General features: G+C 44.9%; 4 protein-coding genes across 4 annotated transcripts; 3 read left to right on the top strand and 1 right to left on the bottom strand.

The window, feature by feature from the left end:
* Nucleotides 1-1,935: 1,935 nt before the first annotated feature.
* Nucleotides 1,936-4,064, bottom strand: LOC101783906 (tobamovirus multiplication protein 2B). Its single transcript, XM_004983526.3, has 4 exons — nucleotides 3,862-4,064; nucleotides 3,063-3,128; nucleotides 2,927-2,991; nucleotides 1,936-2,327 (listed from the first exon to the last, which is right to left on the bottom strand). The coding sequence occupies exons 1-4, from the start codon at nucleotides 3,988-3,990 to the stop codon at nucleotides 2,195-2,197; spliced, it is 393 nt and encodes a 130-aa protein (XP_004983583.2). The 5' UTR covers nucleotides 3,991-4,064; the 3' UTR covers nucleotides 1,936-2,194.
* Nucleotides 4,065-4,151: 87 nt separating this feature from the next.
* LOC101784312 (NADH dehydrogenase [ubiquinone] 1 alpha subcomplex assembly factor 3) lies at nucleotides 4,152-8,561 on the top strand. The gene is made up of 6 exons (XM_004983527.3): nucleotides 4,152-4,343; nucleotides 4,457-4,528; nucleotides 7,314-7,430; nucleotides 7,624-7,658; nucleotides 8,004-8,104; nucleotides 8,253-8,561. The coding sequence occupies exons 1-6, from the start codon at nucleotides 4,228-4,230 to the stop codon at nucleotides 8,337-8,339; spliced, it is 528 nt and encodes a 175-aa protein (XP_004983584.1). The 5' UTR covers nucleotides 4,152-4,227; the 3' UTR covers nucleotides 8,340-8,561.
* Nucleotides 8,562-9,635: 1,074 nt separating this feature from the next.
* On the top strand, nucleotides 9,636-14,331 carry LOC101784708 (pyruvate kinase isozyme G, chloroplastic). The gene is made up of 12 exons (XM_004983528.4): nucleotides 9,636-9,996; nucleotides 10,653-10,916; nucleotides 10,995-11,160; nucleotides 11,501-11,635; nucleotides 11,707-11,817; nucleotides 11,910-11,998; nucleotides 12,410-12,472; nucleotides 12,606-12,781; nucleotides 12,973-13,075; nucleotides 13,297-13,469; nucleotides 13,637-13,745; nucleotides 13,895-14,331. The coding sequence occupies exons 1-12, from the start codon at nucleotides 9,793-9,795 to the stop codon at nucleotides 14,006-14,008; spliced, it is 1,707 nt and encodes a 568-aa protein (XP_004983585.1). The 5' UTR covers nucleotides 9,636-9,792; the 3' UTR covers nucleotides 14,009-14,331.
* A 4,572-nt stretch (nucleotides 14,332-18,903) lies between these two features.
* LOC101785097 (probable serine/threonine-protein kinase At4g35230) lies at nucleotides 18,904-23,421 on the top strand. Its single transcript, XM_004983529.4, has 10 exons — nucleotides 18,904-19,156; nucleotides 19,269-19,525; nucleotides 19,612-19,747; nucleotides 20,075-20,208; nucleotides 20,478-20,583; nucleotides 20,922-21,007; nucleotides 21,296-21,484; nucleotides 21,618-21,776; nucleotides 22,325-22,438; nucleotides 22,677-23,421. Exons 1-10 carry the CDS (start codon nucleotides 19,072-19,074, stop codon nucleotides 22,926-22,928), a joined length of 1,518 nt encoding a protein of 505 aa, XP_004983586.1. The 5' UTR covers nucleotides 18,904-19,071; the 3' UTR covers nucleotides 22,929-23,421.
* Nucleotides 23,422-23,870: the final 449 nt, after the last annotated feature.

Here is a 23,870-nt window from a genome sequence, read left to right as displayed (position 1 = left end):
GGTAGCACCAGCTGTGAATGCTAGTACAACAGTGAAACCTTCTCCTTCCTGGCTGCCGCTATCGTCCAAGGATGCGGAGAAACAAGACAGATGGAGAAGGATTTATCGTCGGCCGATAAGCTGCTCCCTTGGTCAGAGTACAGATTCGTCTCCTCGCTTCTTCCCAATCGCCTCTCAGTCCAAGCAACATTTCATCTCAAGTATATTATTGTTCCTTTCTTCGTTGACACCTGCTACTAATTACTACTGAAGTCGAACATCATGACACTAGAAGAAGGGAACCCTATGGGGTCATTGGGACCTGCCCTCTCCTTCTATAGGGTATAGTGCAATGGTTCAAATTAAGACTGTCATAGAGAGAAGGGACGAACATAAAGATACAGTTATTCAACGACAAGTAATTGATGTGTATCTTACGCAGGGTAGGCAGTATTACCTCACATCAGAGCTTACACGCAGGATTCATAAAGATACCATTATCAAGACTGTCGCACTAGTTTTGAATACCGTCTTGTTGCCTCCCTTCACTGACACTACTTTTTATGATTCAAATTAAGACTCTCTCACACAGCTTTTGTCAAGCATGGAGAAGAGCCATCTTGCCTTCCTCTCAGCTAAAGAAAGATATCAAGAATACCGACCTGAGAACTCAGGGATGGAAGGTTTTGGTTTCTCTGCCCTGTGCTCAAGAAGTTTTGAGTGCCATGGTTCAGGAGGTGACTTAGAAGTAACTAACAAAAGGATCCATCCATCGTGTTGCCAATGGATAGAGTTTTTGCACTATTCTTTGTGGTTTTGATAATGGTTGGTTCTATCTGACCCAATCAAAGCTGCATCTCTAGCGCCAGCAACCCTTTCCCACGCTGGCGAGTCCCAACTCTCCCTAGCAGGGCCCGCTGGTCCATCGTGTCCTTGAGGGGGCCAACAAAAAGGATACCAGGATGTCATTGCTTTGAGGTACGTCAAGCGGGCCAAGACGTGCTACTCAGTACACTGAGCTTTTTCTAGAAGTTGAACTCCGTCGACCGCTCCTTCCTTACGCCTCCAACTCCCACCAGTCACGTTTTTCGTGCTCATTGCTTTGCTTCTACCATCAAACAGCATGGCCTGTTTTCTTCACCAGTCAAATTGAAATGCTAGTCACTGGTCAGGGACTAGTGATCCCTGGTCGACAGGATTTGAATTGGAATTAGCACTGGGGCATGCAGCAGGCGGGAGTCTATCAGTTCAGCACCAAGAACACTGCCGATATCAGGAAGTGTGATCTATCGTGGGCCACTATGGTGCTTCCGTGGAAGGCTCATCTCTCTTCTTCCCAATCGCCTCTAATTCCTGAATCAATATATCGGTGCTCCTTCATTCACTGGTACCTGCTGCTGCTGACTACTACTGAAGTCGAGCATCATGACACTAGAAGAAGGGAACACGGTTGGGTCATCAGGACCTGCCCTCCCCTTTTATAGAGAGAAGGGACAAACCATTGATGTATCTTATGCAGGGTATACATTTACCTCACATCATGTCAGGTAAATCCAATAAAATGCTTCAAAGAGCTGTGCCACCGCAAACGTTTCATCACTTAATTAATTTATTAATCCTGAAGGGGATCTTAATTTATCCCTAAATTTTCCACTAAAACCAGTCAATGCAATTACATGAAAACATTGTTACAGACCCGGAAATTGCAGTAATCAACAAGCACGTGTTGCCTAAACATCACATGACACCTGAAGAATATTATACTCCCTCTTCGCTTTTGATAGGCATATTTCCAAATCTGAAAAATTCTCTTTTGATAATTTATCCATCCACTTAATGGTTGTCTCAGATCTAATGCGTGACTCTTCATTCTTCCAACCGAGATTGGCTACATGGGTATCAAGAAGTCTAAGCTTTAATAAATCGCTTGTTTACGAGGACTAGTTAATGGCACGATTAAATGGATGATAAGTAGGATGATAGGTAGGATTATTTTCCTTGGTCATTGTGCTATGAGGAAATAATACAATCAAAAGAGAATGTGGGAGTACCATTGAACAATCGAATAGGATGTGGAACAAACATTATGCAACGATGGATCCTTTTCCCAGTTGTTTCTAATTACTTCTAAATCACCTCCAAAACCATGGTACCAAAACTTCTTAATCAGAATGATAGAGGAAACCAAGCCTCCCGTTTCGTCTCAGCGAACGTGTCATTCAACCCTGAGTTCTTCATGTTCGGTATTCTTTGTATCTTTCCTCATCTGAGAGGAAGGCAAGATGGATCTCAGCTGAGTGTTCTCCATATTTGACAAGAGCTGTGTGACTGTCTTAATTTGAGAGGCACTGCATTTTTTTAGAAAAAAAAAGATGGAGGATTTATCAGAGGTGATATTGAACAAAATAAACATCAACCAAGTTGGTTGGAATCTGAACAATGTGTGTAACTCTTCTTTATAGTTCAGGCTTAGATTGACGGATATTGGAAGAACCATTATGTGTGCTACAGAAATGTACAAAGCGGATTATATTTTTATGAGGGATGTGCCTAGATCACTGTGTTTTGATGTGGTAATTTCGATGCAAGCTGGAAGCTTGGAAATTGATCTTCTTGTTCACAAACAAATTGATGCTCTTGTCTAGCAGCATTTTTATAAGAAAGTGGTAAAGAATTGAGGCATACAGCCCTTATTTCTATCATTAGTGCATGATCATTGAGCTTTGAGAGGCATGATTTGGAACTTGATTTGCTATGAACAAATGTGAAGTGACCCCTTTATGGCCGAAGAGGAAGAAAAATGAACTTCAACTTGGTTGGTTTGAATCTGTACATGACAAAATACAGCTACAAAAAGCTCCATGACTAACTTTTGGAGAAAATTGTGAAATTTCTAAAGAGCAGATAATGAATAATATGCATACAGCATAAAGTGGGGGAAGCTCACCTTTGCAAGCTCCTGTCCATATAAGCATCCAAGGAAGAAATTACTTGCGGTAGTTGGTGTAGCACCTAGAACAGAACAAAAATGTTAGTGGGTAATTTACAACAAGTAGTTTGGCATCCAATGCTACACTTCTTACCTGTTCTGTGTTCTGTGCAAAAGATGCTTTTGCCAAGAGATTCTTGGGAAGTTTGGCCAAGTGAACCTGAGACCAAAATTACACCTCTCTTAGTGATGATCATCCCACTTTGAGAAACTCATTTCCTCTACCTTGATAGAAAGGAGTACACTACAATAAATTCGTACTGGATGCAATTTCTTAAATTTATTGATGCTCTTGAATTCAGTGCATTGGCATACTGGTAATTGCAGGCTTGTAGCCAGAGGACTTTTCTTCCCTTATACACTGGTACAAAAGATGGCTAGAAGCCGGAAGAACTCTGAAACAATTTCGTATTAAGTGGAGTAGTGGTTCTAATTAATGATGGATGGACCAGAAGGAAAACAATAGAACCATCTATCACTCTATATACAATGTTTCATCTGAATGGAAAGTTCAGAGCAGCGTTCTGATTCGAGATTAGAGCAGTGTTGTGAAAGTTTTTCAATGCCAACCAAAGCACACACTGCTCATTTGATGCCAGTTGAATGTTAGAATGTCGTAAGATGCAGAATTGTAACATTCAACCCATATTCATAAGAATGGGGCAATCAGTTCTGACCCAAGCCCTAAGCGCAAGTGAGTTTAACAATGATAGAAATCCATCACAAGATTCCTAACCTCGTTAGTTCTGAAGACAGAATTCGGACAAATCGGCCCATATCTAATCATGAGTAAATTGTAATTTTTTTCTAATCACCAAACCGATATAGAAATCATGCAAAATTGGAACATAAACAAGGTCGAAGGGAGGAGGAGATGGTGACGGGGCAGAGACCTGCGCGGGGGAGGACTGCTCCATGAGCTGGAGGAGGTTGGAGGTGGACCGCACCGCCTGCGCTATCTGCTCTGCCACCGCCGCTTTCGCTCCTCCTCCTCCTCCGCCGCCGCCGCCCGCCGCAGCCATCCCGACCACGTCGGCAGTTCGCCGTCGCCCACTATGTGAGAATACGCAAATAACCCCAGGCCCAGCCCAACTCATAGCGATATGGGCCAAATGTCTTCCAAAATCGTCTCCAAACGTCAAGTGGACTCTTTCGAATTTCGTAACAATTTACAATGTGTTAGATGTAAAATCCCTCGACGCCTCTAGAACGAGCGCCCCACCGAGGAACCCACCGGCCGGCGAAGCGGGAGGGAGGCGATGGCGGCGGCGGCGCGGGGGCAGAAAGCGCTGGGCGCGCTGCCGCAGCTGGTGAAGTCGCTGCGTAGCGAACCCGTCTCCGATGGCGCACGGCTCAGGCGCCTTCCTTCTCTCAGGTACACGGCCACTTCCTGCGGACCGTGGAAATGCTAGTTGTTGCCGTTGTTCCTCCCGTGTGTTTGTTGGTGCTTGATTGGATCTGATTTGACTGCGATGCGGGTGTGAGCAGGAGGACCTTCTCTCTGTACGACCAGATCAACCTCATCGACAGCGTCCCCGAAGACCAGCTCCGATTCCAGTCGTACGCAATCTCTCCTTGCATCCTTTCGCCTCATTATTTTCGTTCGTTCAACTTCAGGAATTTTAAGTGTTATAGGGTGCACTCCCTATTTCCTAATTTTGAGATATGATTGTCTATGCAAATGCAAGGCGTGTAATCTGCTTTGTAGTTAAGACTTGGGATTGATGGATTTTGGAAGAACCATTATGCACGTAGAAACTGGATTTTATTTCTCTGACGGATTACTTGCGTTTGAGACATGTGTGCTTTGGTGGGAAGTGGTCACTTCAATATAAGCCAGAAGCTCAGAAATTGATCATATTGCTCGCACATAAATTACAGAACCTGTGTTGCAGCAATTGTAAAATTGGTAAAGGATCAAGGCATGAAGGTGATCTGTCAAGGCAATGTGATGATCGTTCAGCTTCTAGAGACATTAATTGGAACTTGAATCTTTATGAGCAGTTGTTTACATAACTGACATTGATAAAAGTTAACCAATCTCTTTCTGGTTGAATAGGCAAATATTTTTGCTTTTATTGCCCTATAAAAATATTTCTTGGTTGCGTGTTATATTCTCGTCTAGTCACAGATTATGGCATTTATCTACCACATGTTAGAATACAGAGGGTATATTATTTGATGATCTTTTATTAGCAAATAAATGCCGGTGAGTCTGTGACGGAGCATGTCTTGAAACTAATATTGATTCGAGGCATGAGGGCCATCTTTCCTTGTTCACTTTTATCCCCAAAGCCAATGTCATGATCCTTTAATTTGTAGGGAGATGAATCGGAACTAATTGTTATGTACATCTGTTGATGACTACTTTTTTCAGAAAAGTTGACTGATTCTTTTCAGATTGAATAAATAGGAAAACGTGGATGACCTAATGTGTTCCTGTCCTTGCTATCTTCTCTTTTTTTCATAGAAAAAATATCTTAATCATGTAGTATATTCTCTTCTATTAGCATATTAACAATTTGATTAGCATACATCAGAACATGGAGGACACTTGATGATATCTTGTTTTACATTTTGTTCTGGTCATGTTGGTCTTGGAATTCACCTAACATGTCCAAAGTTACCTCTTTCTGCTATGGTGAAGATTCAGTATTTCCTTGCATTTTTTTTCCCAATAAGCCATCTTATCTGTGAAATACATTTGCCTCACTAATATGGTTGTTTGCCTTGATTCAATTAGTATTGGGAAAACTTGATAAGCCTAGGATTCAGTTGTTCTGGAATGCTAAGAAAAAGAACGCGACATCTAGCAAATTGGAAAATATATGGTTGGTTGGCCCTCATTATTGCTTTCTTGAAAAACAAGGAGTGACGTTTTTCTTCCTTTTAGTGTTTTTGGCCGTTTGGTACTGCATGCCTAGAGCTTTCATTGATTCTGAGCACCCTTATTGTAATGTACTGGTGAGTGAAGGTTGGCATTGTATGTTAAATACCGCATCCGTTTTCCCTGTTAAGCTGCTGGCTTTTGAGATAATCATTGTACTGAACTGCTTCTTCTTTTGATAAGACATTGGGATCTTTGCCTGTTCCTCTAAAAGAATTTTTTTACACTACCGGCATGAGTGAGATGTAGAAATATAGAATTAAATGTACTGAATTTCTATCCTCCATTTGCTTATAATTTTGGTGCTTTTTACTTGAAATCAACCTGTCCAGCCTCGCTGATATGCAAATTGCAGGAGTAACATTACTGGAAAAATCTACTGAACATACATGTTTGATTTTCTGCATGTCTTGGAGGTTTAGAGAGTTATCCTGTTATGTTTTCGGTGTTTTAGTTCAGTGGTTTTCTACTAAAATGAAAAGGAGAAATGTGTACATGTGGACAAGAAAGGGGAGGGGCACCCTGAGGGGATGCTACAGTGATACAACAGCCCCAAGTGGAAGAAATGATAGACACCAGAATTTACAAAGGGTTGTCAATCCTCTTAAAATATGTGGATGTAGACCTGTTTCTAATCCTATATGAGGATTGACACCCTTTTGTAAATCTCCTCAGATTGTCTTTTCCACCTTGCATGGCAGTGCAGCTTATGATTAAAATAATTGCTTCCATATGCACCAACTAGTAATCCAGAAAGCAGTGTTTTAAGGCGTCGCCTAGGCGACAAGGTGGTGGTGGCTTGCCTCGCCTAAGGTGTTGCCTTAGCCCGCCAAGGCGGCGCCTAGGCGATAAGACGGTGGTGGCTCGCCTCGCCTCGCCTTAACGCTTTAAAAACCATGCCAGAAAGCCTCCATTATAATAAACTAAAGTAAAAATTTGTTCTTAGACATACAACAGGGGATAGAGGTATTGTATTGAACTATCTTTTAGTGTCAATAAGGCATTCGAAGATCTCTGGCTGTTCCTTTAACAAATCCATTCAGCATTATACGCATGAGTGGTGTGTAGGACAAAATGTTCTGAATTTCTCATATTCTCTGTTCCTCTAAAAAAGTTCCATTTGCAACCACACGCATGGGTGTTGTGTGGGACAGAATGTTCTGAATTTCTTGTATTCCCTATATTTTGTTTGCAAATTTTGTGATATTTCCTTGATCAACTAGTCGGCCTCACTGATTTGCAATTCGTAGGAGTAACACACAAATGTGAAAACCTATTGACTAGAAAAATGTGCTTGAATTTCGCCATATCTTGGAGGCTTGGAGTTCTCATGTTATGTTTTCGATGTTGTGTGCGTTTTCTATTTATATATCAAAGAAAAGCACATAAGCTGTACTATTTGTTCTGTGCTTCAGTTTGGACTGGAACATTGAATCATGTGTCTTTTGCTGTTTGCAGGTATGATGACACTGGATTCAAGATTAATAATGTAAAATATGAAGGCAGCTTATTGATTGTAGAGAACAAGATAATGACATGGGCACCCAAAACGTTCTCTGAGATAACTGCTGAAAGGTAGGACTCCCACTTGAAGTTAAGTCTTTGGTGCAAGTGTTGTATACTCCATTCTATATATGAATATTGATGTTTTGATAGTTTATATTTTAGAACTCTTGTTTCTGTAACTTTTTGTTTGTATTTGTGGTGGTGATAATATTCCTACTTATATGTTATTTAATGACACTTTTCCTTTGTTTCAATAATGCAGTTTATCAATCTTCAAAGTTGTACACCCTATCCCAGGTAATTTTATCTTGGCAGATACTCAGTTAACCTTCACACTCGTGCTAATGTCGTCATCCCATGTTTTACGTGGGCATTATTCCTTGGTTTTACCAATGGTGTTGGTGCCACCCTATTAGAAAAGCTAAAAAACATTCATGATTTTGCATGGTTGGAGATTTCATGTATGTTTGTTTAGTCAATGGGCAATCCTTAGTTATGCACGTTGCTGCTGTGCAGACACTTCTTATGGTGGGGCTCAAGATAGTGCTTCAAATCCTGTTTTAACTTCGTGTATATTGCATTCTCCTCATAGGTAGAAAAATTACTTTGGTTGACAACATTTGATATGCCATTCTTGTCCAGAGATCTTGATTCTTGGTTGTGGAAAACACATCCACCCGGTCAGTCCCGAGCTGCGGAACTTCATTCGGTCGACTGGAATGAAACTTGAAGCCGTCGATTCGGTATGCATATTAGTGACCAGATAGATGCCCCCCTCTTCACTGTTATCATCTTCTTGTTTTCCAAAAACAAAGGTTAAAATTTTGAAAAGGAAGGAAACCTCTGCTGCTGCTCTGCTAATAGGTAATCCGATGCTTCCATTGTTTGCAGAGGAATGCGGCTTCGACATATAATATCCTGAACGAGGAGGGCAGACCGGTGGCAGCTGCAGTTCTTCCATTCGGAGTCACTTGCTGATGTTTTACCTCGCTCCAGTTGAGCCGGCGTTCTCTCTTTCGGATCAATGACGGAATGAGCTGAAATGTCGTGTATCTGTCTGTAACATCGACAATGCTGTTTTGTTGTCTAGGAAAGACCACCTAGGTTTTGTAGCATATTGTTCTCGTTGTAATCTTGGACTAACAGAAGATTCACGCAGTATACACCAAAAATAAGGGTGGTGGTTCCTGTCTGTCCTAGTGCTTTGTTTCGTTCGTGCTGTTCTTGGAAAGTCAACTAAAGTTTTGTTTCTCTTGCTAACTTTCCTAGTTCCAACAAGCAAAAACTACGGTTTAGTGGCTGAGGACACAATTATACTCTGCCTGTTCGCTTCAGCTTATAAGCCGGCTGAAAAGCTGAAACAGCTGATTTATTGTGAGAGGAAAACACTGTTTAGTGGCTGATAAACCGGCTGAATAAGATGAAGCGAACAGTCCCACTGAGTACTTGTTTCTCAGCAACTGTTGGACGGGGACAGCAGCGATGCCGTCGCATATGCAGCCGCCTGGCGAGGACCCCGGACCCGGTTTGGCCGGTTGCGTTTTCCTGCTGTGTGTTGGTTGTCATGATTAGAACCAGAGCTTGAATAGAGAGGAGCAGCCCATCTCATGGTCCAGACGATGAAGATTCGTTCCGCGGCTTGGGGCAGAGATCTGCTGTAGGTGTGAGTGTGTGACCCGTAACCTCCCTGACAAAATAAAATCGCACGTGACGTGACCCAAAAAGATCGTAACGGCAAAACACCAGAGCTTTTTTTTGGGACGCTGGAGACGACGAAGAGCATCCCTTTCGCTTTGTCGCCCTCGACGCAAACGTCTAACAGCTATGCCCCTCGCCTCGCCATCTCCGCCCCTGTTCCCGGCTCCACATGTCAGTCTCTCCACTTGGCATCGCAATCTCCCGTTTTTCTGCTCGTGGCATATTCCTCTCGAACCCAGAGATAGTACAGTTTTTTTTTCAAAAGGAAACCCGAAATAAAAATCCAAGTATCAGGGTCCTGACGTGCGGGCCCATAAAGCACTCGCAGAGACTGACGTTTGGGCCCCGGCAGAACAGCGGCCCACCTGTAAACTACTCCGGGTCGTGTCAGCGTGCCAGGCCAGCAGCAGCGGGCCTTCCGAGCTCCTCCGGTTCTCTCGGGCGGGCGGATGAACCGAGGACTGGATGCATCGTGTGGACCGCGCCCCCCGTACACCTGGCGCGCGGGCCCGCCTCCTCCCTCTCTCCATCCCCCCTCTGCCTTTGCGGCGTATAAAGACGCGGCCCACGGACAGCGCCTCGACCTCGCCGGAATATCTTACGAAAACCCTCGCGGCGGAGAGCGCTCTCTCCCACACACGCGCGCCGCAGCCCACGCAGCCGCCTCCCACGACTGTTCGTGCTTGTGTACAACACCACTCTCTCGAGCGCGGCGCGGAGCAGGGGGGCACCAATGGCGGCGGCGGCGGAGATCGGGGCTTTCACGGCGGCGAGAATGGCGGCGCCGGCGTTCAGGCCGGCTGCGGCTCCCGCCCCCGCGGCGGCGGCGCCACTGCAGCCTATGAGGGCTGTGGCGGCGCGGTCGCTGCGGACGGTCGCCACCGAGACGCTGACGGCAGATCTCGCCGGCGCGACCAACGGCGCGGTGCATGCTCAGGTGAGTCAGTGAGTGGCATCCTTTTGCCCTCCTCCGTGCAGGCTTGGGCGCTTGGCGCTACTAGTGTACTGCTACTTTCTATGTCTGAGTGCGTTTGTGCTTGGTGATTGGGTTCATAGGGGATTAGCCGCAGGTTTTTGCTTGTGTCAGTTCGGCTTTGCATCGGATTAGTCCCTGCGCGCATGTTTCTTGTTTGGCGATTAGATCCCGAGCGCTGTGTCGCCGTCGGTCATCGTAGTGTAGTCGGTTCTGCAAACTGGTTAGGAATAGTTGTTGATCGTCTGATCCCGAGCGCCAGGCTCAGAGGTTTGATGATTGTCATTTCAATACTGAAAAGAGCTGCAGCATAGTGCATTATATGTATAACTGTTTGTTCATTTCCAGGAGATTTTAGCTACGACTACATAACTGTTTGTTCATTTATTTGATCTGATTTGGGTTCCCGTGCCTGATCCTAGATGTTGAGTACCTGACTCAACACAGATGGTTTCAGATTTCGATGCTATTTCTACCTCTGTCTGAAGTTTGTAACCAATGTTTAGCTTATTTTAGACTTTTTAGTTAATAATTGCTGAACGATAGCCGATAGGATAGTCAAGTCAATCGCTTTAAAGTGGTTACTTCATGTGGTGACAAATTTGACATACTTGATGCAGATGAATAGCGAGGCTGCTACTGAAATCACTTCACAGGCGGTTATTGCGAATTCTAGGAGGAAGACAAAGATAGTCTGCACCATAGGCCCCTCAACCAACACTCGTGAGATGATCTGGAAGCTTGCAGAGACTGGAATGAATGTTGCGCGCCTTAATATGTCCCATGGTGACCATCAGTCACACCAGAAGGTTATTGATTTGGTCAAGGAGTACAATGCACAGAACACTGATGGCAATATTATCGCCATCATGCTGGACACCAAGGTATATCTTGGCTGAATACATTAAATTCAAATGCTACAGCAGCATAAGTTCTTATGACTGAATTTGAGGAGTGTCCAGGGTCCTGAAGTTAGAAGTGGGGATGTTCCAGAACCAATCATGCTCAAGGAAGGTCAAGAGTTCAACTTCACGATTAAGAGAGGGGTGAGCACTGCGGACACCGTCAGCGTGAATTATGATGACTTCATAAATGATGTTGAAGTTGGCGACATACTGTTAGTGGATGGTGAGCTAAACTCTCATTGTCATATTCTACTTTGAATGTGCCTGAATGATGAGTTCCTTCTTGAAGCAAAATCTTGTTCATGCTGTGGCCATTGATGTCATATGGTGATACCTATTCAAGTTATCCCTATAATCATGTTTCTTGTTCAATCTGCCTTGTTTCATCATTCTCAGTATTTTGATTATTTTGACTTTGTATTGCTATAAGATCCTATAATGGTATTGTCAGATTCTTTAGTTGTCTTCTTACATAAATTGATTCACTTATTTGCAATTTACACATTATATATGATATTATTTTTCATACTCCGATCATTCATTCTACCGTTTGTGTGCTACAGGTGGTATGATGGCACTTGCTGTGAAGTCTAAATCAGCTGATACTGTCAAGTGTGAAGTAGTTGATGGTGGAGAATTGAAATCAAGGCGCCACCTAAATGTCCGTGGAAAGAGTGCCACTTTGCCATCTATCACTGGTAAGATTATCCCCTGACTGGTCTTGCTGTCACATAGTTGTATCCAAAATCCTAAGGTGCTGTTCCAACAGAAAAGGATTGGGAAGACATAAAATTTGGCGTCGAAAATGGTGTTGATTTCTATGCAGTTTCCTTTGTGAAAGACGCCAGAGTTATTCATGAATTAAAGGACTATCTTAAAGGTAATGTGCATTCTGTCATCTATGCTAGTCGTGGCTATCTATGCTGGGAAACAGGAACCTAATTGATGTTTTTGTGCTCTTTTCATATCCAGGTGCGAATGCGGATATACATGTCATTCCAAAAATTGAAAGTGCAGATTCAATACCAAATCTGCAGTCCATTATTGCTGCTTCAGATGGGGTAAGACCATTGACATTGGCTGTGTGATCCTTTGATACCAGAATAGAAGTAATTTGACAGAAAGAGAAAGGACTTGTAAATTGGCAGAATGTAATACTTTGGAATTTGGCCAGTTGCCATGAACTCATGATAAGCACATGAAGCAATCTGTGTTGAGAAACTTGTTGGGCCTGCACTTTTCGTGTCTTCTTTTTTCATGAGATGCTTCTGTGTAGTATAAAAGCACTATTTTTTCATGAGATGCTTCTGTGTAGTATAAAAGCACTATTCTTCTCTGGCTTCATGTATACTGTATGTAAAAGCATGCTGGGTCTAGGTCTGATAAACGAAAAGGAAAAAAATATCTACTTGTCATGTACTACTTAATTAGTGCTAGTCTGCTAGACACTGAACTTCTTGAAATCTTTTCAGGCAATGGTGGCTCGTGGAGACCTTGGTGCTGAACTTCCGATTGAGGATGTTCCTTTGCTACAGGTGAGATTATATTCTATGTACAGTTCTAGGAGGGCCAAATCTGTCATTTATCCCTGTATCTAGGAAAGAATCTTGTGTAAAAATGTAACCAAGCAGCAGCATGATATAAATTGTGACTTTTACTTTTTTTCAGGCAGAGATTGTCCAAACATGTCGAAGCATGGAGAAACCAGTCATTGTCGCTACAAATATGTTGGAAAGCATGATTAACCATCCTACTCCAACTAGGGCAGAAGTTTCTGACATAGCTATTGCAGTCCGGGAAGGTGCTGATGCCATCATGTTATCTGGCGAAACTGCACATGGAAAGTAAGGTTTCAGCATGTGTTGCAATTTAAATGTCCTAGTTGCAGTTTCATAGTGCCATGCGGACATTTCATTTCTTTAAACCCTTTTAGAGGACTTGGAAGTTTTTTGTTATGTTGCGGCTTCAGCCTCCATTAGCTTGTTCATTCGTGTCTATTGTAACTCTGTTGGTTTGTGCATATTTCTGTGTTTAGGTACCCACTAAAGGCAGTCAAGGTGATGCACACTGTGGCACTTAGAACAGAATCCAGCCTTTATAACCCAACTACCTCCCCTGGTCTTGTTGCACCTGCACAGGTATGGTCAGGTCCTTTTCGACTCCCCATCCTTTTCAGTCCTTCAAATTCACCACATGGTGACCTTAGCTTTGTTCAATGTTCACTGCTCAGTCATGGCTAGATAGCTAGCTTTTTAAGGCGAAGATACCATCTGCTTTCATTAGTATTTTGTTGTCAAAATTATATCCTTTTATTATTTTCTTCTCTTTGTTTCCTTACGCGTTATGATTCCTTTGGCAGGCTCTACACAATGAGTGTTCCCCAAGTCAGCTAAGTAAAATGTTTGGATCTCATTCAACCATGATGGCAAACACCCTTCGTACACCCATCATTGTATTTACACAGACAGGCTCCATGGCTGTCCTCCTGAGCCACTATCGTCCCGCATCTACAATATTTGCATTTACGAACGAGTAAGTTGTTTTGTGATTCTCTTTCATGACATGCTATAATTTTCCTTTAATGAGACCTTTGGAGCATGCTGTGCATCGAATGAGCTCCATAGCCTTCATGAATCAAATTATCAAGAGGCAAAGATGCTCTGGAGAACACTGACACTTGGAGGAAACTACTGTTGCAGGGAACGAGTGAAGCAACGGCTGGCACTCTATCAGGGGGTCATCCCTATCCACATGCAGTTCTCTGACGACGCAGAAGAAACTTTCTCCAGAGCAATTAGCAGCTTGCTGGTAAGGCCATGTGCTAGGAAGTTCCACTGCTGATCTTTGCAGTTTTAATTCATCAGACCATCTTGCGTTCCTAACACTACACATCTCTGTTTTAACTGTTATCTCCTTCCCTTTTGTTTTTGCTAATCCATGGTTTGAATATTGAACAGAAAGCACAACATGTGAAGAAGGGGGACTACGTGACCCTCGTCCAGAGTGGAGTGGCTTCAATCTGGAGAGACGAATCCACTCACCACATCCAAGTGAGGAAAGTTCAAGGTTGATGTGCCCGTCAGGATTGGTCCTCGGAGAAATTTTGATAGCGCCGCCCAGAGGTGTTGTCATCATACTACGAGTAATTTTTAATGTTTTATGAGGAGTTTGCTACATCGAGTTACATCCTGTGTCGCAGTCACTGAATCTTTAACTCTGTATTCGTTAATTATCAGATCTTTTTCACCTCTACTGTTCTTCCTTTTCTTGTGAACCTTGATTTTAGTTTCTTGTTCAAAAAGGAGCTAACAATGGTGGTAGTGGTAAATTTGTAAAACGGAGCCTCTTTACTCCGAGAACTGGTTGAGTTAAAAAGTGTTGTACTGTTTGGTCATGATATCGTGCAAGACAATTCATGCATGGGCCAGGAACCTGAACTCTTTTCTGCCGAGACAGGGGGTGATGGTCATTGTTGTGGCATGATACCTGCTAGCCTTTGCTGCCGCTCATCATGTCAAGGTGATAACCATGGCAGCGGATGTGGCTCGTCCCCATCGGCCATCGCCATTCGCAAAGTGCCTGGACCGTGATGATGCACGAGGCTACGAGCTGCTAGGCTCGCGCTACTACCACCTAGGATCCCCTGCAAAAACTCGAGCTTCCCCTGTGCCGAACTTGGCCTTAAGTTTTTTTTTTTTTTTTCAATTTGACACTATGCAAAAAGAAGATTCTCTGTCACATCAAACTTGCGGTACATGCATGGAGTACTAAATGTAGACGAAATTAAAAACTAATTGCACAGTTTTGTTGTACTTTGCGAGACGAATCTTTTAAGCCTAATTAGTTAATGTTTGGACAATAATTCACAAATACAAACGAAATGTACAGTTGCGCATTTATGGCAAAATGCGAATTTGGCCACTCCCAAATTGGGAACAAGGCCTGAGTAAGGGGCCGGCACGAGCAAACGTAATTTGATATCTCATGGCATACAATTTAGATAATCTTCGCAGAAATTTGGAGGAAACCGTATGCAATTTCCACAGGATTTCAAATAAACAAATCTAGCCTTGGCCAAAAGTTTGGGTATCAAAGCGCCACGTCGTAGGTGTGGCTGCCGTAAAGAAAACTAGATGGTGCTTGATTTATTAAGCAAGTTTAGCGGTCACAGGAAAACTAGAGCAAAATCAGTTGCATTCTCGCCATACATCTTGGCGCCGAATTTTAACGATTCAAATTTGGCGCACCGCACCTGCGGTGTGGTGGACGAACGATCGTAATTCGTAAACTAAACAAGCCCTTTATATCTCGAAACGATTTGGCAAGGGCTTTCTCCTCCCTCCACGTGTGGCAGTATGAAAGAAGTGGAAAAGTTAACGGGTAAATGTTGTATACTATTTAGGATCTATCGTACTATTATCTTATCTCTAATTTTAGTCTCTGAACTACATTAATTAAAATTTTGTGTGACATGTCACTACCCGACGAGCTTATCTAAGTGTAGAGTCATACTCTAAAAGTCGTAGTCATGTTGTTCATTCCAAATAGCATGCAATGCGCGGGTGATCCATATCAACTCTCCTATGCACGCGTCGATCGCAAAGTATACTTCTGATTCTAATGGCCGACCCACATAAGCATAGGTGGTATATGAGACTATTCTTGTGTGGCAGCATATCTTGTTTTGCTTTTGAATTTCATGGCATAAAACTTAAAATACATGACCTACTTCTTTTTTAAGCTCTAAACGACTTTGTTGTATCCTCAAGTCCCCGTTAGCATGAGTCGATCCCTTGTCGTTAGAGAGAGATTATCATATCGGTATTGAATAACAAATTCACTACTTTCTTGCACTGACTGACTTTATATTTAATTGGGAGATTAGTCCATTAATTCTTTTGATCCATAGATGAATTTTTAACATAGTTAATCCACTAAAACTCCGTTCTATTCTTTTTCCTTTTAATAGCATTATGCCTATATTTTTATACACGTTGTGTCGCTCCTCAACTCCTTCCACTTGTGCAGTAAAAATTCTTTCACACGTGCCTTATCTTATCCAGCCCACGTCGCTATCCTTTTCAGTTCGCATCGACGCAAGTGCAGCCGTCGAGGGACGGAGGGAGCTCACCCCGCAGAAGGAATTCGTCACATTGGAGCTCACCCGATTGGAGGAGTTCACCCCATCAGAGGACCTCGTGTGCCCGGCGGAACTCGAGCTCCTTGCCCGCAGCGCCATCTGACCTCCCCGCGTTGCCTTGGCCTTCTCTTCCCCGTATCGAAATACTCCGCCGACTGGGAGTCGATCTCCCATGGCAGCACGCACCACACATGCAGAGGTGGCGCAGGCAGCCGGAGGATGGCGAGGAGGCCGGCGACGACCTCTCTTCTCCCCCGTGCAACCTCCCATGGCAGCACGCACCACGCATGTGGAGGTGGCGGCTGGTAGAGTGCGAGGGGGCCGACGGCAACGGACGGTGAGGTCAGGTAAAGGACTGGAGGAGGAGGGGCACAGGTGGATGGCACACAGTTGCAGAAAGGAACTTTTTTGCAAAATTGTCAAAAATTATTCCAAGGACTGTGGGTTGATTATGAAAAAGTTGAGAGACTTTTTTGCAAAATAACCACAACGGTTGGAAGAAACAACCGCACTTTATATTATACTAGTAGAAAATGCCTGTGCGTTGCTACGGGTCTTTATTTGCTCTCACGATCCGACCAGCCCCGACCCCTACCTATGGCCGCGCCGCTCGCACGAGCGAGCGTCGCTGCCGCGGCCCCCACTTCACCCCACTCCCGCCATCCAGTTAGTTCTGCCCGATCCTCCCCGCCGGCTCCTCGGGGTCCAGGTCAGGCCTGTTATCCTTCCACTGCTCCCTCTCCGATCCTCATCGCCGGCTCCTCGTGGTCCAGGTCGGGTCCATGATGTAGCGGGCTATTATCCTTCCATCACTCCCTCTCCGATCCTTGCTGCCGGCTCCTCGGGGTCCAGGTCGGGCCCGTGATGTAGCGGTCTGTTATCCTTCCACCGTTGGAAGCGAGCAGTGATCGCTGCTCTGTGAAGCTAGCCTCATGCCGTTCCTGCCACTTCAGGTCCAGTGAAGCCCGAGCTTTTACTTGGGCCGCACAGGCCACTACCAACTTGGAACGGGCAGGGCTAGCAAGGACACACCACAGACCCAAGCCCAGAGTCTGCACCAAACATCCACACCACCTTAATGCCCCCACTTGGGTTACAAGCCCACGCAACTGAGCTCGGCGAGGATGGCTCGCGAGGACGAACATTTAAGCTGGTGCGACACTGCTTCGTATGGCGAGGTGGTACTAATATAAGGAATAAGAAAATTTCACGGTGGTCTCATGTGCACTTCAAACAAAGACAGCCCACCGGCAAACTAATGGTCCAAACCAGCTCGCGCTACATTCGCGTGGCCTATGCGGCGGCCTGCGCGAGCCCTGCTTGCAGAGGCGACCCAGTACTCATGGCCTGGTAGCAGCCGAAGCGGCCCAGTACCCAAAACCAGCTTGCGCCTGACTCATGCGGCGGCCCAGCGCTTAATGCTGCTTGGCCTGGCAGCGACCTATGTTAGCAGCCTGCCAGTGCGCAAGGCGGCCAATGCTGGCCCAACTGATGCAAGGCAAAATGGCCCAGCTGCCTAAGCTGACGCATGCGAAAATGCCCCAGAGCACGCGCTTCCTCTCGGCTTGTGCGAGCCAAAATGGCAACTGGCCCGCCAACTAAAACCGGCCCAGGGTGCAGCTCGCCACAGCTTAATATATTGTGGCCCGGCAGCCACTGGTTGGGCCGCCAATCTGGCCCAACCGCGCGCGCAACCTGCCTAGGCTCGAAGCCCACTTAAGCTGGCCGCTTAATCTGAGCCGTTGATCGTCATTCGACGGCCGGGCTCGTGTTTGGGCGGAACAAAAACTCCTGAGCACCGACTCCCCTGAAACACTAGGCCATTTCTGCCCCCATTCAGCCGTAGCTCTCCGCCGCAACTGTGCTACCACTTTCCTCTCCTCGCCTTCACTCTTCTGCACCCGTGCAGATTCGCCGGCCCTGCCTAGTTCCGCCGCGGTCCCTCTCGCCGGCGCCAGTGTGCGACTGAGCGCGTGCGGCTCAGTCGAGGAGCTCCACTGCGGGCTAATGGCGGGCATGACGACGCGTTGGCAGCTCCGGCGAGGTTGGCGCCGCTTGTGGTCCACCGCTAGCCAAGGTGCGCCGCCGGGGTGGTCTCAGGGTGGGCGGTGAACGGCGGCGGAGGTGGAGGCCCTCCCTCAGCTTGGTGCGGCCGGCCGTGGCGGGCGGGGGGAGGCGGACGGCGGTGCAACGACAACGTGCCTCTACCAAGGACCGCGGGTTTGTTATAAAAAAAGTTAAGGATTTTTTTTGCAAAATGACCACGACGGTTGAAAAAAATGACAGCAGGAAGAAACATCCTCTCTTTAATATTATATATATAGATAATATAGGTAGGGATTTATTAGGTATAGATAATACAGGTAGGGATTTATTAGGTATAGATAATACAGGTAGGGATTTAAGGCATAGAACCGTATACGAGTTAAGGAAGCTTCATCAATTTGTATATACCAAACAAATAGTACTGCAGTTTTTCAACATTAATGTGACTCTTAAATTCGTACCAAAATTCGAAGCATCTCTCTTAGCAAGTCCAAAAGCTGCATGCATCCTCTTGGTATCCTTTTCCATTGCTCTTCCATTCCAAAATTGAAATATTACACTCTCTGATTGGCTGTGGGAAACAGTGTGATTTCTCTTAAAAGGAAAAAAAAAGAATACTCAGTATAAAAAATAGAAAAAATACACCACCTTAAATTATAGGACTCCTACGAATTGTATTTTTAAATTAAAAAGAAAAGTAAAGTAGCAGGAGATTTGGGGTTTTTTAAAACACCGGAGGTGGGGATGCTTGGTGTTGCGGGCGCACCTACCGGATCCCCCACCACCCCAGTGTGCTGCCGCGCTTCTCTCGGAGCCCTGCCTCCCCCCCCACACCTTCACGAGCTCGCTCTGCTCCACTCCGCACTCCTCCGCACTGGAGTCGAGTTGAGCGCACGCTCCCGCACTCGCATTCCCACCGACCACAACGCCTAGATCTCCACTCCGCCCATGGGGTGCTTCCAGTCCAAGGTGGCGGGGCCCCTGCCGCCCAACGACGCCGCCGCGCTCCCCGCCGACAACCCGGCAGATCCCGGTAAGCGACACGCTCCCCCGCCGCCGCCGCCGCCACCACCACCGCCTAAACCCTAACCCCTCTAATCCGTCTAATCCTCGGCGCGGCCGCTTGCGTCCGTTTCGAATGGCAGAGGCGGCGAACGGCGGGGCGGATGGCGGCGACGCCGGCGACGACAAGGAGGCGGCGAAGCGCGCGGTGCCGGTATTCAGGGAGTTCGCGCTGGCCGAGCTGCGCGCCGCCACCAAGGGGTTCAGCGCCGACCTCATCGTCTCCGAGAGCGGGGAGAAGGCGCCCAACGTCGTCTACCGGGGCCGCCTCGACGGTGGCCGTCTCATCGCCGTCAAGCGATTCTCTCGCGTCTCGTGGCCCGACCCGCAGCAGTTCGTCGTACGATATGCGTTGGTCGCTTGTTTCCGCTTGATTTGATCCCCGCCCGGATCTCGCAATGTGATGCGGCGTGGCTGCTGTTGCAGGCGGAGGCGGCGGGCGTGGGCAAGGTGCGGCACAAGCGCCTCGTCAACCTCATTGGCTGCTGCGCCGAGGGTGACGAGAGGCTGCTCGTCGCCGAGTACATGCCAAACGACACCCTCTCCAAGCACCTCTTCCACTGTACGTCCTCTCCCCAACCCCTCCGTATCCATATCCATATCCACTTGCTATTGGTACTCCAGCCTTTTCTGTCATGGGCCTTGCGGCCTGGTGGTGTCGTCTGTGGTGACGTACTTCATGATGATCCTAGAGGGTGGATCGCACCAACCGTGAATCTCGATCTCCTGTGCATTAACTCAATGACTTAATGCACCTTGCGTCCTTCACCCTTGCTGCATTTGACCTGTGCAGATCATGCATTAATGTGGTTTGCTGGGACTAGGTGATTGTGCCCTGTCTACTTTTTCTCACTTGATTGACTATGCTGTGCACTACCTTTTTGTGCAGGGGATAAGCAGCCATTGCCATGGGAAATGCGGTTGAGGGTAGCATATTTCATCGCACAAGCACTCGACCATTGCAATGCAGAGAACCGGAAAATCTATCATGACTTGAATGCTTACAGAGTACTTTTTGATGAGGTAGACACAAGTTTGCTAACAGCTTCTAGTTTCAACTACATTTTCCCCTGCTGGCTTTTGCACTGTGACTATTCCCCCCTCTGCTAGCTTTTGCGTTGTAACTACATTTTTCTCCTGTTGAAAATCAAATTTGACTTTTTTTTCTCCTCCTGTTGAAAATCAAATTTTGATCTGTAAGGTTTACTTTGTAAATTTTACTGTCGTAATTGATTTCTATAGCTGCCTAAGAAATTCTTTACCTGTTGTAATCAATTTATATTTCCTATCAGGAAGGTGATCCTCGCTTGTCTAGTTTTGGACTGATGAAGAATAGCCGTGATGGAAAAAGTTATAGTACCAACCTGGCTTACACTCCACCAGAGTTTCTACGAACTGGTAAGAAATACCTAATCTCTACTATATGCTATCGCATTCATGATTAGCTGGCACTGAGGGTGGTGCCCTCAGAAGACCAACTTGGGAACTTATTATAAGCTCAATTGTTGTATGTTAGATTATTTATGATATCTATGAAATTAAATAATGAACCTCTAGTGAGTCATGTCTCTTGAGAATATTACTATAAAACTTTCTGTTTCCTGATTGTCATTAAATAAATACCTTTTTGGGCTGTGGTAACTTGTTTGTGACTTTTGTCTTCTATCCTCCATACTACTTACAGTATGCAATTTTGGACTGCACTGAATATTTAGTGCTTGAATCTTGAATGGCAGGCAGAGTAATTGCTGAGAGTGTGATATATAGCTATGGAACTGTCCTGTTGGATCTTTTGAGCGGGAAGCACATTCCTCCGAGTCATGTATGCTTCATTTGCTTTTCCTCAAGAAGAATAAATTTCTGAAATATCTTTTAGCAATTCCCTTGCACCTTTTTGGTACAATGTTTTTAATTTTTATTGACGGACTGCTGTGAGCTTTGAACAATGAACTGACAGCAATTGGTAGGTGCTTAATTTCCTGTGCCATTGAAGAAGAGCCACTCATGACATAATGGGATGACAGAAACTTTATTAGGTGTTTTATTGTGATATATTGGTAATTTATGACAATGATTTCTCATTTCATTTTGTTCTTTTTGGGAATTTCAGGCACTGGATTTGATAAGGGGGAAGAATATACTGTTGCTGATGGATTCCTCCTTAGAAGGGCAGTATGCTAATGAGGATGCTTCGAAATTGGTTGATCTTGCATCAAAGTGTTTGCAATTTGAAGCTAGGGATAGACCAAACATAAAGTATCTCTTGTCTTCTGTTGGTCCTCTTCAGAAGCAAAAGGAGGTGAGTAGCTCGAACAATTTGTTTCCTAGTATTCTTCTCCCAGCGCGGAGCTCGGCGGTGAGGGAGCTCCTGATGCGCTCGGCCTCGTTGCTTCTACTAACATCGTCCATTCCTGTTCTGAATCCTAATTTAGGTAGCATCCCATGTCTTAATGGGTATTACAAAAGCCACATCAGTATTGCCAGCTATTCTTTCTCCACTTGGGAAGGCCTGCTCTGTTTTGGATCTTACAGCGGTGCATGATATATTGCTTAAAACAGGTTATAAAGATGATGAGGGTGCAGAAAACGAGGTATTACAGCCAAAATTAACATGCATCTGACTTAAGCTATCAATTTGTGATGAAGTTTCCTCACTTCCCTCTTCCACTTTGTTTATGTTCCCTCTTGACTAAATTCATAACTTGTTCATCAAGGTTTATTTGTTGAGATTGTTGTGAAGCTCCCCGTTCCTTCCAGTCTGAGCTTTGTTGCATTGTTTGGTTAGAAGAAAGAAGGAAAAAAAAGTGTACCTCATTATTTGCTTGCAGAATCTGAAATATGTTTGTGTGACGTTCTCTTGGCTATGTAGTGACTTATAAATGCATCATAGCTTGTTTTAGTCCAAAAGTCAAATTTTTTGTATGCATAACTGTGATTTTTTTTACCAATGTTTGATTTAGGAGATTGTACTGCTGGTTAGACTTTGGACCTACTTTTCATATTTCTTTTTGTTGTACAATCTGATATGTGCTTCCAGATCTTTTCTTTGCATTTGCACAAAGTATTTAGAAATTATGAAGCACTACCTTTTTGCTTTTTAAGATAAGCCTATTTGTCTGGTGCATGTTAAAAATTGAAGTTATCCTTTCAAGAATGGACCCAGCAAGTTCAAGAGATGCTGAACACAAAGAAGGTTGGTGACATCGCATTTAGAGACAAGGATTTTAAGACTGCAATTGACTACTACTCTAAGGTATCAACATCCCTGTTCTCTTCATTTTTTTTTGTAAATATAGTAGGAGACTGTCACAGAAAGAATCATAACATGTTATTGTGAAAGTGGTCACAAGTCTATGTTCCTATGTGGTTGGGTCCTCGGCCTATCTCAAGTACTGCTGCTCAATACCCCTAGAACATTGTATTTATTTTTTATCTTGTTTTTCTGCTTCTGGATCTCCTGAAATATGACAAGCCCGTTTACTGTAATGCAGCTAGTTGCAATGATGTCAACACCTTCAGCCACAGTTTTTGCTAGGCGCAGTTTTTCCTACTTGATGAATGAGCAAGCAGAACTTGCCCTCCGGGACGCCATGCAGGCCCAGGTCTGCATGCAGGAATGGCCTACAGCTTTCTACCTTCAAGCTCTTGCTCTATCAAAGCTTGGCATGGAAACTGATGCACAAGACATGCTCAACGATGGAGCCACATTTGAGGCCAAGAAGCAAAACAGCTGGCGCAGTTAGGGGTCAAATTTGCGGGTTCCCCATACCATTGCCTTTTGATAGAAAAAGGTACAATGGTGAGTGTCCTCCAAATTGTTCACTGGGACATCTGTTGAACTGCTAGGAGTGGGATTGAAATGCACTGTTTTATCGTGCTTCGTGCAATCTCCACCCGAATGTTGATAGTGGCAATGTTGTGGCCTGGAAGGGAAGATAAAGGCAGGAGCATGCAATGCATATTTTCTCTCGAGTTGCGCTTTGTATCGCGAGTGATTGCAAGAGGATCTGCTGATAATTGCAATTTCAGTGCTCCTCTGGAGAGAAGATTGTTGTAATTAAGGGGATGCTTTCTAACAATTTCTTCTCCTTTTCGTTTCCATTGGAATCTTTGGGCCCCAGAGGACATGAGTGGTGTGCAAAAAGGCGGGTACCTTGTGATTAGCTAAGGAGAATAAACTAGAGCCATCAGAATTCCATTCAATTCTACCATATTTCTATGTGCTGCTTTCTCTTCTTGAACTGTTCTGACGTGCTGCTATTTCGCCAAAAAAGAAGTGCTACTTATTTCTTGATCAATCGCGTTAATACAGATCGTTGGTTATTCGCATGCTGTGAACTGTGGGGTTCTTAGCTGTTTACCATTTCAAAACGGCACGTGTTTCCAAGTATGATGTGGTCTCACATCTGGACCGCTGGTTGCCATAGGAAACTGCTGCAGAATTTGTACCTTGAGTGGTATCCCAAATTTTTATGCTAATGCGGTTCTATCCTTGTACAGTGATTACGGCTCGATAGAGAATTAGCTGCGCATCAATTTGTGTTATTTTATTTCTTCTTAAAGAACAGCAGATCCTGACAATTGTGCTGTAAATTTACCACTAAGTTAAAAAAAAAAAGCGCTCCCAATAAACTATTTGTCGTCACCTGGCCTGGAAAGGTAAAGAAAAGGTCAGGAAAACAGAA

Source organism: Setaria italica, chromosome IX (genome assembly GCF_000263155.2).
Source record: "Setaria italica strain Yugu1 chromosome IX, Setaria_italica_v2.0, whole genome shotgun sequence".
NCBI lineage: Eukaryota > Viridiplantae > Streptophyta > Magnoliopsida > Poales > Poaceae > Setaria > Setaria italica.
The sequence above is the reverse complement of the archived record's forward strand: the minus strand, read 5'-3'. Positions and strand labels throughout refer to the sequence as shown.

Coding starts and splice junctions, on each gene's coding strand:
- LOC101785097 (XM_004983529.4), top strand. CDS start 19,072: ATGGGGTGCTTCCAGTCCAAGGTGGCGGGGCCCCTGCCGCCCAACGAC. Junction 21,008..21,295: donor AGCACATTCCTCCGAGTCAT/GTATGCTTCATT, acceptor TGGGAATTTCAG/GCACTGGATTTGATAAGGGG. Junction 22,439..22,676: donor CAATTGACTACTACTCTAAG/GTATCAACATCC, acceptor ACTGTAATGCAG/CTAGTTGCAATGATGTCAAC.
- LOC101784708 (XM_004983528.4), top strand. CDS start 9,793: ATGGCGGCGGCGGCGGAGATCGGGGCTTTCACGGCGGCGAGAATGGCG. Junction 10,917..10,994: donor CCATCATGCTGGACACCAAG/GTATATCTTGGC, acceptor AGGAGTGTCCAG/GGTCCTGAAGTTAGAAGTGG. Junction 13,076..13,296: donor GTCTTGTTGCACCTGCACAG/GTATGGTCAGGT, acceptor TTCCTTTGGCAG/GCTCTACACAATGAGTGTTC.
- LOC101784312 (XM_004983527.3), top strand. CDS start 4,228: ATGGCGGCGGCGGCGCGGGGGCAGAAAGCGCTGGGCGCGCTGCCGCAG. Junction 4,529..7,313: donor GACCAGCTCCGATTCCAGTC/GTACGCAATCTC, acceptor TGCTGTTTGCAG/GTATGATGACACTGGATTCA. Junction 7,431..7,623: donor TCTGAGATAACTGCTGAAAG/GTAGGACTCCCA, acceptor TCAATAATGCAG/TTTATCAATCTTCAAAGTTG.
- LOC101783906 (XM_004983526.3), bottom strand. CDS start 3,990: ATGGCTGCGGCGGGCGGCGGCGGCGGAGGAGGAGGAGGAGCGAAAGCG. Junction 2,992..3,062: donor TTGCACAGAACACAGAACAG/GTAAGAAGTGTA, acceptor GTTCTGTTCTAG/GTGCTACACCAACTACCGCA. Junction 2,328..2,926: donor ATGGACAGGAGCTTGCAAAG/GTGAGCTTCCCC, acceptor AAAAAAATGCAG/TGCCTCTCAAATTAAGACAG.